This window comes from Lagopus leucura, unplaced genomic scaffold, assembly GCF_019238085.1.
Source record: "Lagopus leucura isolate 7727_CA_CO unplaced genomic scaffold, USGS_WTPT01 Super-Scaffold_100017, whole genome shotgun sequence".
Lineage (NCBI taxonomy): Eukaryota > Metazoa > Chordata > Aves > Galliformes > Phasianidae > Lagopus > Lagopus leucura.
This window is the reverse complement of record NW_024962271.1, coordinates 12,562,381-12,575,050: the sequence shown is the minus strand read 5'-3', so window position 1 is coordinate 12,575,050 and position 12,670 is coordinate 12,562,381. Positions and strand designations below refer to the sequence as shown.

The following is a 12,670-nucleotide window of genomic DNA, read 5'->3' as shown; positions in this document are numbered from 1 at the left end:
GTACAAGAGAAATGTTTGGGGCTACAAGTTTTTAAGTGTGGTTGTAATTCCACTTGTTGGCTTTGAGAAAGAGAAAACACCATCTTTCATCTTTGCATTTTTAGTGGGGAAAGAACTGTCGTGTTAATACTGATAGTTGTCAAATAAGGTGATATTTTGTGTAATTACATTCAGGGTATTTTTTTCAAAATTCGTTTGTCGGTCTCCCTGTAGAATTTCTGAGCACGTTAGGGAGAGTGAAGCATACGTGTTTATCCGCGGCTGGCAGCCCTGATCTCTACTTCAGAGTCGAGTATTTCCATCACTCAACTGCCCCATGCCTCGCCATACCCGAATACCGCAGCCTCAGAACACCACCTAGTGGTGCCGAACGTCCCCTCCAGCTAATTAAATACACAACTTTCCTCGTGGCTCTTCCAGTTGGGATTATTTCCCAGAACTGCTCCACCACGAGGTGAAATTGTGCTCCGGACTCGATCAGAACTCCCCGGAGTCTCTGCACACCAAAAGGCTACGTTGAATGTCCCTCAAACGATGTGGCCATCGTGGCCTTCTTTCCTCAGCGGACACAGGTAGGTGCTTGGCAATTTTAGCTTATGAGGATATGAGATTTTGGGGTATATGAATTATGTAGTGTGGAAAATCGTGGCCGGTGCCCTTCTCCTATGCTAATTTGAAGGCTTTATTTATATATATATATTTTAAATAAAAATTCCTTACTGTATTTAGCTTTCTGTGTGAAAGACACGCAGGTATGCCCAGACAGCCTCGAGCAGGTGACCAGATATGGAAATTGGTGGACAGAGAGAAAAACAAGCTGTGCTGAAGCACCGAGTGCACCGAGGACAGCCGTCTGGCTGCACTCTGTGTTTCAGAACAAAGCAGTTTTGTCACGCTGCAGCTGTCAGCGCCGCTCAGCAAGCTTGCTGCTGCATTCTAAGGAAATCCGTGGCTTTTGATTTCCTTCCTTGACCGTGCAGGGGGTAACTCAGCGCTACGACATCAGCAACCGGAACCCAACGCCGCGGAGCCGGAAATCGCTGAGCAGCCTCAGCACGGAGCTGCTGGGCCGCAATGGCGACACGGCCGAGGAGGGGGCGGAGGGACGGACTGAGCGCGGTGTGCCCTGCTGTGAGACGGCACGGGCCCCGCCCCTGTCCGCGGCCCGGCCAATCGCGCTCCTCCCCTCTGCGAGCAGCCAGCCAATGAGCGAGAGCCGCTTTTCTCATTTCTCGCCCCGGTGCTTTCTTCCTGCAGAGGGAGTGACAGGTGCGTCGGTGCGTCCCATTGGCCCGCCTCCCGGAGACTGACGTGTCCTCGGGCCAATCCCCAGCACCGGGACGCAAGGCTGTGCGGCCGCCAGCCGCGCGGCGTGAGAGGGGAGAGGCGTGCCTCACCGCATCACCACGCGAACGACGGCCGTGATCGGTCAGCCGCTGTCTCACCGCCCCGCCCCGCCGAGCCCTAGCGGAAAAACGATTGGTTGCAGGGAAGGCCGGGCCCGGATGTGCGAGTCCGGGGGGCGGGCTTTAAATGGGGGCAGCGGCGGGGGGGAGAGAAGCGGCGGCGGTGGTTACGGCGGCTGGCGGGGCCTGGGCCGCGTGTGCAGCGGGAAACGCGGTGAGAGAACGGCGTGGGGGGACACCGGGGGGGGCGGGCCGTGGCACGCGCGCGGCTGGAGTCACGTGCATGCCCGTTAAGGGCCGCGCCGAGGAGAGGTGGCGCCACGACTGCAGGTGCCGGGGGCCGGCTGGGCCGGGCTGGGGTCGGAGCCCCGTGCTGTGGGGCGGCACGGCTGAGCGGAGACGGCTGGGAGCGATTCTGCGGCATAGGCGGCCGCGTTGGTGCGCGCTGCGAATGTTGCGTTTTGTGACTCCTGAGGAGTCGCTTGTGGAGGAGTTGTCAGTTCTGAGGGTTGATGCGGGGCGCCGCCTGGTTCCCGGTGGCGAGGAGGGGCAGCGCTGTGTGGGTGCGGTGCCGTAGAGCCTCGCGGTGGCCGCAGGGTCGGCCGACTGAACTGTGCGGGAGCCCCGCCTGCTGTTGCTGCTTCTTCCGGGGTCGTCGGTTCTCCATCGAATGTAACGCTGTCGCAGGTGAGGCTAGGGGCGGCCGGATAGGTTAAGGAGAGTGCCTCGTGAGATCTCGGTGCAGAATAACGTCTAGAAGCTTTCCTGTCGTTTAATGAGGGCTAAAATATGCTTCGCTTGGTGACGAAACCGGTTCTTAATAGCTTGTAAATAGGCGTCTCTGAGACGACGAGCTTTTCAGCTGAGCTGGAAGTGTGCTGAGCTGCACAGCCGCCTTCTGAGCTGGAGCCGGCAGCTGAGCTCCGCAGCAGCGATCGGCTCGTGGAGCAGCTCCCTTCCCGCTGACAGGCTGGGCTGTTCTGTGCATTCCTACCTCATTTTCTGTCCTCTTCAGCTCCTGTGTCTCCTATCTCTTATTCTGTGGTAGTGCAATTTATATTACCTATGTTTTCAAAAAAAAACCCAACAACCAGGAAATGTTTCATCTCAAACTTATCAAGTAAGCACCCTGGGGTCCAGCTAATCATTTCCAAGTCTGCACCTCAGCTTCCTGAAGTTTTCTCTTGTCAGAGCCATAGCGCTCAGATGCTCTTCGTATGTCAGTTCCTTCGTTCTCTGGTTACCCTAAAATTCCCTGAGGAAATGCCTTGTGTTTTTCTAGGCGAGCATCTTGCTATTTGAGCCTGGCCAGGTTTCACATAAGAGGAAGAGCCCTTGGCATGGGATCCCTCCGGCAGGGCTCTGCTTTGTAGATAGGAGATGGGAAAGGCAGGAACAGATGGGCTGTTTCTGCTGTCCCACAGCATGCCCCGGCGCTGCCCTGCCGGCTGTTGGCGCTGCCTCGGCTGATGGGACTCTGGCTGCCGAGAAGGAAAAATATCTGGAGGGGCTGTGTGCTGGAATGTTTGCCTGAGATGATCTCGGGCTGGGAGAATGAATTAGTTTGCATCACTTTTCTGAAGGGTGCTCGTGTTTGCGTTGTTGGTTTTTTTTTTTAATGCTGGTCCATTCTATAGACTGGATGGCTGTTAGACAGTTTGAGATCAGGGTTTCTTTTAAACCATTCCTGCTGGGTAAATACTCTGGCTTTTTTTTTTTTTTTTTTTTTTCTTTTAACAAGATAAGCGTTTACTGCCTATTTGGGAAGAGTTCTGTTCCTTGTCTTATCGTTTTCTCTAGGAACTAGTCAAAGCAATGTGTGAACAGGTGGCAGCTTGTTTACAGTAGGAAATAAACGGTAGTGTTGACCACAGTAGGACCTGTGCTATTTTCTCTCAGTTTGCCACATTTCTCTGAACTGCCTTGGCCAGTTTTGTACGATTTCCTATTAAAGAAATTGAGCAAAGTGAATTGTCAGAAAACTTAATGTAACCACCAAAGGGTGGGGGGAGGGGTGGAATGTTGGAGGCTGGGAGGACGGGAGGGGGGGAGGAATGGAGGAAAGGGGGACAGTGCCAGACATGAGGTTGTAGAGATGAGAGAGTTCTTGTGCTATCGATAACAAGACTTTTTTAAGACAAATGAACAGAAATGCTGCTGAAGGTCTTTACGTGAGGAGGAGCAGTGTGAGTTATTTAGACAGTAGATAAAACGCTGGAGCTCTGAATACTGCTGAAGTCTTTGTTATTGAATTGCTGATCTAATGGGTGCTAAGCCTTAGTGCTCCTAATGAACCCATTAAATAGCTACAGAAAATCATTCGTGTTCTGTGGCTTTGTCTCTTCCTGGCGGGGTTCCAGCATAGTTGAAAGCAAAATGACATCTTTGTGATGCAAACTCAATGGGAGGATCATCCCTTTCACTGGGGATGGCAGAGATTATTTTGAACTGGAGTGCTTCGGAAACACACCAAGTCTGGAGTGCATGCAAGGCACAGCACTTAACAAGAGTGCAAGAGTAAGCCTTGTAGTACTGTCTGATGCTGGGTATGAATATGAAGTGGTAACTTTTAGTATGGTACTCACAGAAGATGTTCATTGACGGAGCTCAGCCAATAGATGGTCTTTTCTCTGCTTGGCAAGATGAAGATCAGTTTGCAGAATCTTTCTCATCTTTTTAATAGAATGCAGGAGATTAAGTGCAAGAATATTTTGTAGGCAGCCGTATATTGTACTGAAGTCTAATAAATAGTAGAGGTTTGGCAGTTTTAGCTGTTATTCTTAACTACGAGTTCTCATTTCTTACAGGAATATAAAGCTGGTTATGGAATTTTATCTGATATATTGAGTCCTGCTTATCTGTGAGGATGCATACTCATTCTATGTATTTTCAGGCTATAAACCAGAGAAGTGTGAAGAAACAGAAGATATTGAACAGTTGTGGACTTTGATTTGAAATACTCGTTATGAACCCTTTCTGGAGCATGTCTGCAGCTTCTGGGCGCAAGGTAGAGATGTAGTGAATAGCCACTGCAATTTGGCATCGGGAGGGCTGGGTCGTGTTCATCAAAGGGTCAGCTGCATTAATTGGAATGTGCATGTGGAGGAACTCTACTTCAGAATTGGCTGTAATGGGTTATCTGAAGTATTTTCAAGAATGGAAGATAAGCTTGTTCAAATAGTTGAAAGACTTAATAAACAAGTGTCGTAAGAACCATCTCCTATAAACCTCAGCTGGATGTTGTGTATGCAGTGAAGTGTTGGCAAAGCTGCATGGATAACATTGTTAGTTTCTACATTTTATTGAATCTAAAGGCATGATTGTTGTAGGGTTAGTCCCTTCTCAGAATTTTCAGTGCTATATATGACTTCATTGATGGTGCTTGTGACCAGAGTACTGCTACCAGTGCAGGTCTGAAGCCCTTCACAGTGCCATACTGTAAATCACCACTGCCCAGTCCCAACTCTGTAACCTGCAGGTTTGTCTGGGCAACTTGTGGAAAGATTTTGAGATCTGTGTGTAATGCAGTGTTGTGTAGGGTGACAAATGAAGTACAAGGTTTCTTGTTAGTGGGCTTGGAAAGGTCATTACAACAAAACCATTTGAACTGGTCTTGGTGTCGGTGTCAAACAGCGACTCTCCCGCAGTGGGAGTGGGCTGTGTGCTCAGTGTGCAGGGGGCTGTTTGTCCTAGCATAGACAGGAAGTGAGATATTGGAAGCTTTCTGTAGAAAGTTCCCATCTCAGCTTTACTATGTTACTTTTCAGAGACTTGTTAAGTCTAGAATGGGAGGATGGTTGTCAGTGGAGAAGTGATTTACCTTGATACATTGCGTGCTGGCAATAGTCTGACTTCTGAGCTGACGGTTTATATTACCTGCTTCAAGTTTCTTAAAAAAATACAGTCCTAACCTGCAAATTTCCTATCCACCATTGGTTACTTTTGTGCTTGTAGGCTAGGGTTAAAACAAAAGCTATTAAAGATGCACACACCTCAATGCCATCCCCCCCCCCCAAAAAAAAAGTAAAAAACCAAAACAACCCAACATAAATTTTGTTGGCCACACTTGTAAGTAGTGCAGTAGGATTTAAGCCTATGTTAAAACACGTTCTTATGTTAAATATTTTTCATTTCAACCTCTTATGTCATGGTTTTATTTTAAATCTAACAGAGACCTGAAGCTGATGAGAAAACTTTGAGTGGGGAACTGAGAAGCAGTCCTCCAAGAGCTTCTGTGAAGAAACAGTTGCCTTCTGTTCCAAAAAATGCTGTGCCAGTTACCAAGCCTGCCTCTCCTGCCATGTCGTCCCAGTCAACAAATGGAACACATGCTTCTTATGGGCCTTTTTATTTGGAGTATTCCCTCCTTGCAGAGTTGTAAGTTTTCACACTTAAAAAGCTTCTCTTGGGTTACTGAACTTATGCTTGAGCGGGGGAAAAAAGCAACGTGCAGGGATCTGCTTCTGCCTGGTGTCTCTGCCCTGAACAACACAGTAAACGTCTCTGTTCTATCAAATTGTTTTTCTTGAGCAGCAACCTCACTCTAGAGATTGCTGAGGAGAAGATGGGATGTGTTTAGATGTGATTTTCTGAATTCTTATTTCTCATTCTAAGTAAATATATTTTATGTTTGTGCCTTTGGACCAGTTATAAGAGCTTGGTTTTTTTTTTCAGAAATAGCTACTTCTTAGAACCATTATTAAATTAGAAGCAAACAGGTGTCTAGTAGGAAGTTGGTTATGATTGTATGGTACCAGATAGTGGAGTTCAAATGTGGAACACTTGAGTGCTTCCTGATGATACAGCTTGCTAAGTGGGTATTAGGGAGACAATCCTTTCCTGTCTCTGTGATATTTAAAATGAATCATAAGAGGGAGGAGTTACTGCAGTTTAAAGTGCCTTTGTTGGGTCAGTTGCTTTGATCCAGTCTAGTGCTTTGCAGAGTGTGGATCATACAAACCTATACGTGTGCAAAGCTTTTTAGTTTTATGAAGTTACTGAAGCTGTTTTCTGCTATGAAGCTGGAAAGACTTCCTCTGCAATAGATGTACTGGATTCTCAAGTATTCAGTGCCTGCTGGAATGAAATCCCTTGAGTCCTGATGCAATGCTAACTTTCAGTTCTTGCATTTAACCCTTGCATTGAAAGTGAGTAGTCAAAACATTGAATCTTCTTGTTCAGGCTGACTTTTTAATTCAAAAAAGATGGTTTTCTTCTGCAGCGTGCCACAATGCATTGGTGTTCCTGTGGCTGGACAGATCCATGTATAGTATGAAAGTTGTTAGCAGAGAAATGTCTTACTGCTTTTTTTTTTTTTTTTTTTAAATTGTTTATTAATGCAACCACGCTGAATTCAGTTTAATTGGCCTGTACAGCAACTAACTGGGAAGCCTATGAAATGAATATTTCAGTTCATGATGTATAGTTTTCAGTAGAATCTGCATGCCTTACAACTATAGCTGGTTAAACTTCCTGGGAATTCTTGTGTTTGTGAATTTGGAAGTAGCACATTTTAGCTCTGCAGGAGGAGTGCTGGTTATGAAGTGGAGTTTCCTAAAAGGTTAAGGAAGAAACAGAAACTCTTTATGTAATTCACTGCTCTCTGGTGACTGACGGTTGTGATTTGATCATCAGCACAAAAATGAAACAGCAAATAAATGCTAGCATGGGAAAATGTGTTGGTCCATCCTGGCAATGAGATGCACAAAATGCTTGATGTAGATTTCCTCCATGCTCTGTTTTCCACCTGTCCTTTTTATTCTCTGTTAATTGGTTTTGTTCTGCGCCAGCATGATTCTTGTTTGTCATGCAGCATAGTCTTATCTTAAACTGAGAAGGTACTTGTTCAGAATTTTGACTTAAAGCTATGATAAAAGTTTGGAATTAACTGCAAGTCTAAAACTGCATTCAGAATCTCTTAATTGCATCTCTTCTTTCCATCTTTACTTGGAAACTGGGAATTCAGCAGAGAAGTATAAAGGCATTATGTGCATCTTTTGGAGAAAGAACTTATGTCTACTTTTCTGCTGACAGTTTTCTCAGGAGAAATGATGTTTCCTCCTTGTAGGAGAGTGGAGAGCTAGGAAAAGCAGAGTGTAAGTTCATGGACAGCCTCCTGTATGGCTACTGGCAGTACATTCTGGCCTTACTACTGTCACCTTGCTATAGGAGTAGTGTGGCTGTGGAGCTCTCCTAAATGCTGATTCTAATTGCAGTACGTTGGTCGTGAAGCAGAAGCTGCCAGGTGTCTACGTGCAGCCATCTTACAGATCAGCACTGAGTAAGTTTAAATTTAACTTTGAAAACTTGAATAATTTCATGTTCTGAAATTCTCCTGCTCAAGAAAACTTTCTCACTTGCAGTGTGGTTTGGAGTGATATTCATAAGACACGGGCTGTACCAGGATGGTGTGTTCAAATTTACAGTCTATATTCCTGACAATTACCCTGATGGAGACTGCCCGGTAAGTGGCTCTGGTTGTGTGTCTTGGGTTTTTCTTCTGCTCTGCTGCTTCAAGTTTGGCTCTTTGTTACAGCCAGTGTAACAGCTGGCTTCTCACTTCTTTGAACTGGTTTTGTTTAGTTTGCTGGGCATGTTTGTGATGCATCCTGTACGTATCTCCTATCATCAATGGAGGGAGCTTGCTGCTTTTATTACTGAGGCTGGTGCAGAGTTTGATACATTGGAGCATTAAGCAGTCGAGCAGTTCTTTACCTCAACTCTGGAGTTGTTGCTTTCTTGCCAAAGAAGTTCAAGTTTAAGCATTTATGTATCCAAATCCTGAGCAGCCTGTGATGGAATGTGAAATCCAGATGCTTGCACTATACCCAGTGTTGTACTGCAGGATTTCTTGCCTGTATCTTTTCTAAATACATTGAAACAAAGCACTAATAGAGTTTGAGGAGAAAGCTGATGAAGTAGCACGAAATGGAGATGGGTTGTATGGTGTTACCTTTTATCTTTGCTTTTTCTTTTTCCTTTTAGGGAAAGGTTTCCAAGTTACTACTTTCCTTTCCTGCCATTTGTGGCAGTGTGACTCTCTCCGGAGCAGAGCATCCGGTCATCTTGGCCAGATTTATTTAAGAGGAAGGTTGGGGGTGGGCATATGTAGCTGCTGTAGCTGAGATTGAGCTGCTGTGTCAGGAAGCTCCCTGTTTGGCACCTAGCTTTGTGTAAAGCTTTACAGGGACAGAATTAGTATAAAACAGTTTATTTCAAAGACCAGTCTTAAATGTCTCTGACATATCCATCATTCTTGTGCTAGCATGGGACTTTATAAGCCTTCCTGTTGAAAGTAATTTAACTATTGTTATTTTTAGAGGAATGCACAAATGCAAGAAGAAACAAACTACAGAGCTGAAGGCCCTTAGAAAATGTGTAGGATAAAGGAAATTACAGATTGTAGCTCAAGAATGTAAAGAACTTTCAGCTGAAGGTTTTTTGTGTTTTTTTCTTTTTTTTTCCTGGCTTAATCTGATCTTATCTGATGTTGTTACCTGTGCTGGCACTGGTATTCGTGCTGTTAGCTGGATTAGTCTCCTGATTCAGTGCTAAGAATGTCAGAGAGGACAGGGCCCTGCATATAACCTGGGTGTGCTGGGTTACAGTTTCACAGTTGCTTTGTTGTTGTATAGTGGGAATTAATTGATATTTGGAAGCAACATCTCACTCACCAATGAAACACAAAAGACCTGAAGCCCCCTCACCCACTGCTTTAACGTTGGGGTTTTCTTGTTTCCAACGCAGCGCCTGGTTTTTGATCTGCCCGTCTTCCATCCACTGGTGGATCCCTTGTCTGGGGAGCTGGACGTGAAACGAGCATTTGCAAAATGGAGGTTAGTGGCAACATATCGACATGCAGTTTGGAAGGTTCTTTCCTTTTTTCACCTCATTTTGTTCTTTTTTAGGCGAAATCATAATCACATATGGCAAGTGCTCATGTATGCTCGCAGAGTCTTTTACAAGATTGATACAAGCAGTCCTCTGAACCCCGAGGCTGCAGTGCTGTAAGTATCTTCCAGGTGTTTAAGATGTGATTTCTTAAGAGACTTTGGCATAGAAGTACAGAATCAAGAGATCTGTATAATTGTTTATGAGCTCCATGTCTGTGGCTCCTTGTGCTACAAACCATTGCTGAGGCTTTGCCCGGTCTGTCTGTGCTTCCAGGGCAAACCTGTACCTCCTTTTGCAGGTACTTGACACTGCTTATTTCTCTGTTGTAGGTATGAAAAAGATATTCAACTGTTCAAAAGTAAGGTGGTAGACAGTGTCAAACTATGCAGCAGTCACTTATTTGATCAGCCCAAAATAGAGGATCCCTATGCAATCGTGTGAGTACCGCGGGCGAATCGACATCTCCGTGCTTTGACAACAAGTTCTGGTATTGTTTTTTATTTGAAGCCTTTCCCTTCCAATACATTCCAGTTGGATGACCTGTTCTTTTGTAAGAGTACCATGTAAGAGTACCTTGAATAAAATACTAAGTAAATCTAAGATTATCCAACACTGTGTTTTTCTGTTGGAAGAGGTCCATGTCAATGTGCAGTAAGTTCTTCTTACAAAAACTCCAGATTTGTAATTGACTTGAAGTTAAGCAAACTAAACCAAGTAAAAGTGCTTTTTTTTCCTGTCTTACTTCTCTCAGTGTGCTTGCAAAAATGTGGAGTTATAGAACTGTATTTTCTCCACAGTTTTTCTCCTTGGAATCCAGCAATACATGATGAAGCTAGAGAGAAGATGTTGACTCAGAAGGTATGAATGAAGTCCAGATTTTCCCTATAGAAAAGATTTATTGCCTGATAAAGGAAGGAAATGCTCTGAGTCTCTTTGTGAGGAGCATGTACCAGGCAGACTTTATTCTGCTTCTCTTCTGGATCTGGAGATGTGCTGAAACTGAATTAATGTCCTAACTAAGTGGCTGTGTGGCTGTTCTAACTTCACTGTGTTAAGCAATTAATCATTCAGCGGGGTAGAATGCTTTGTTAGGCTGAGTACAATTGTTAGTAAATTTGGCAGATTTTTTTTTTTTTATTTAGAGTTGGAAAGGAAAAAGAAAGGAGAGATTTGCTAGCTGTTTTTTTTAGCTTGTCCTGTCATGGTTGGTACTGCTGCATAACCTCACAACCTCCAACTTTCTTCTTCTGTTCTTGTGAAAGATATTTAATGACTGAATCAAAACTTCAGGGCTTTCTTGTAATTTGAAAACCTTTTGGGCACTGTTACTTCTGCCTCAGAGCACTCGGATACAGCAAGAGTGTGTTTGTTCGTACAGTTTTCAACAGAGCAATACCTTCAGTATTTGCACAGTCAAAGTGCAGTGATGCTGAGTGTGCCTTTACCTGCTCTAGAAATGTGAAGGAGTGAAGATAGCTTTCTACTGGCTTTTGAGCTAAGCAATGCATACAAAAACTGGAAGAGGCTTTCTTCTCTCTCTTGGAGAGATTCAAAAGAGATGAGCCTTCATTCTGAAGAGTTTAAGTCTTTTTAAATATCTGAAAACACACTTTCCCTCTCGTTCAGTTTATTATTTTTATATTTTAAATGATTCCTAGTACCTGGCAGGAATGGACACACAGCAATTCTGAGTCTGCATTGAGCAGCATGACAAGTGAACCAACTTGCAGCATCTCAGGATTCTGAGATGGTGGCTGGTATCTGTGTTGAACTGGCAAAAAAAAATGCACTGTCAGTGTTGTCATTTCAAACTGCATATGTGGTGCTTTATTTGCTGGAGTTGTTTGATGACAGCAAGAGTGCTCAGGCTTCTGTGCCTTAGGAGACTTGTTCCAAAATGCCAGTGCAGTTGTTTGCCCTCCCTGTAAAAATAAGTTCCCCAGTCCTGTCTTCTTTTCCTTCTGCTGCAACCCTGTTTATTACCCACGTAATTTCTGTGTGCTGAGAAACAGCTGGCTGTGCTGGAGCTGTTAACAGCAAGTGAATGACATAAGTGCTTTGATTTGGATTGACTCTTCTTTCTGTACAACTGTGACATTTGGCAAACAGCAGTGCAGTGCTGCTGTGCCTCGTTCTCCAAACAGAATGCTGTATCCAAGGACTATCTGTTTAATCTTTATAGTTTAATTGGGTGACCGTACATGAACTAAGTCATTAAAACTCTCCTGTAGTTTCAGTGTAGATCTACACATGCTGTGCGTACTCACAGAAATTAAAGTAGTAGCTGTTTCTCTTTGAGGAGAGAAGATGATACTGACCTCGTTTCTGCTCGTAATTGTCAATCTGAAAATGTGTGGGAAGGTATGCAAGAGGGTTTCTAATAATTCTGACTTCAATTTTCTTCTACCTAGAAGAAACCAGAAGATCAGCACTGCAAAAGCATGCATGTTTCTGGCCTGTCATGGGTAAAGCCTGGCTCAGTTCAGCCTTTCAGCAAAGAGGAGAAGACAATGCCTACCTAGCTCTTCTGGACTGTGGTGCACAGAACACTTTCTATGGGTGGAGGGAATGTAACGGAGGGAGAAACAGCAAAGCAGCAGTTTACGGATTAGTAAGAACTGAACTGCAGCAGTGACTCCAGTAAACTTGCTTGGATTACTCAGTGTCAGCTTTTTACCCATATGCGTTAGGTTTTAAAGGCTTGCCTGGAGTTTGGAAGTATCTCTGAACACTGCAGTACTTCAATCTGAAGACTGTCTAGAGTGGGTAATTCCTCAGGGCTCTGACATGCCTGGAGGTTTAGGGTTGCTTTTAAGCTTTTATTTTTTCCCTCCAGGAAATGGCTTTTTTTTTTTTTTTTCCTAAATTTAAAATGGCTGGCAGAAACACTAGCAGGAAATATGATGCCAGAATGCCAGAGGTAAGCTGTGTTCATGTAAACTAATATAGCAGAGTTAAACAATATATTTAATGGTTTTAAATACTTTGGTTTCTATTGTAAATATGATAGGATTTGAAATTGTAAATAGATGGTTCAGTGACTCCATTTAGCACTTTCCAGAGATAAAGCTGAGGATGATCCTCAGTGGATGACGTACTATTGATTTGTAAATGGATGCTGTCACTAAAGCACACATTAGTCTGACAGGGTCGAAGAAGAATGTCAGGCTTAATAGACTTTTATTACATAAACACTAAAATCAAAGGTTTTAATGGTGGTCTCTTGAGCTAATAAAATCGTAGAGGATTTTAGATTCCCTAGGTGTCTACGCTGTAGGGATTAAATAGAATAGCTTGACTAATGTGTGTTACTGGTGACATCTTAAGAAAATAAAATGGAATCATCACTTTGCATCTGTCCAACTGTTTGT

At 44.2% G+C, this 12,670-nt stretch overlaps 1 protein-coding gene across 3 annotated transcripts; it reads left to right on the top strand.

Annotated features, from left to right (window-relative positions):
• Nucleotides 1-437: 437 nt before the first annotated feature.
• On the top strand, nt 438-12,651 carry LOC122183388 (AKT interacting protein). 3 transcript variants are annotated; one of them, XM_042877283.1, is made up of 10 exons: nt 438-572; nt 4,300-4,413; nt 5,578-5,783; nt 7,622-7,686; nt 7,769-7,869; nt 9,153-9,241; nt 9,314-9,412; nt 9,629-9,736; nt 10,097-10,157; nt 11,711-12,651. In XM_042877283.1, the coding sequence occupies exons 2-10, from the start codon at nt 4,372-4,374 to the stop codon at nt 11,819-11,821; spliced, it is 882 nt and encodes a 293-aa protein (XP_042733217.1). In that variant the 5' UTR covers nt 438-572; nt 4,300-4,371; the 3' UTR covers nt 11,822-12,651. The 3 variants fall into 3 exon arrangements, with proteins under 3 accessions (XP_042733217.1, XP_042733218.1, XP_042733216.1); XM_042877284.1 differs by lacking the exon at nt 438-572 and adding an exon at nt 1,543-1,620 and having other exon boundaries at nt 11,714-12,651; XM_042877282.1 differs by lacking the exon at nt 438-572 and adding an exon at nt 1,543-1,620.
• Nucleotides 12,652-12,670: the final 19 nt, after the last annotated feature.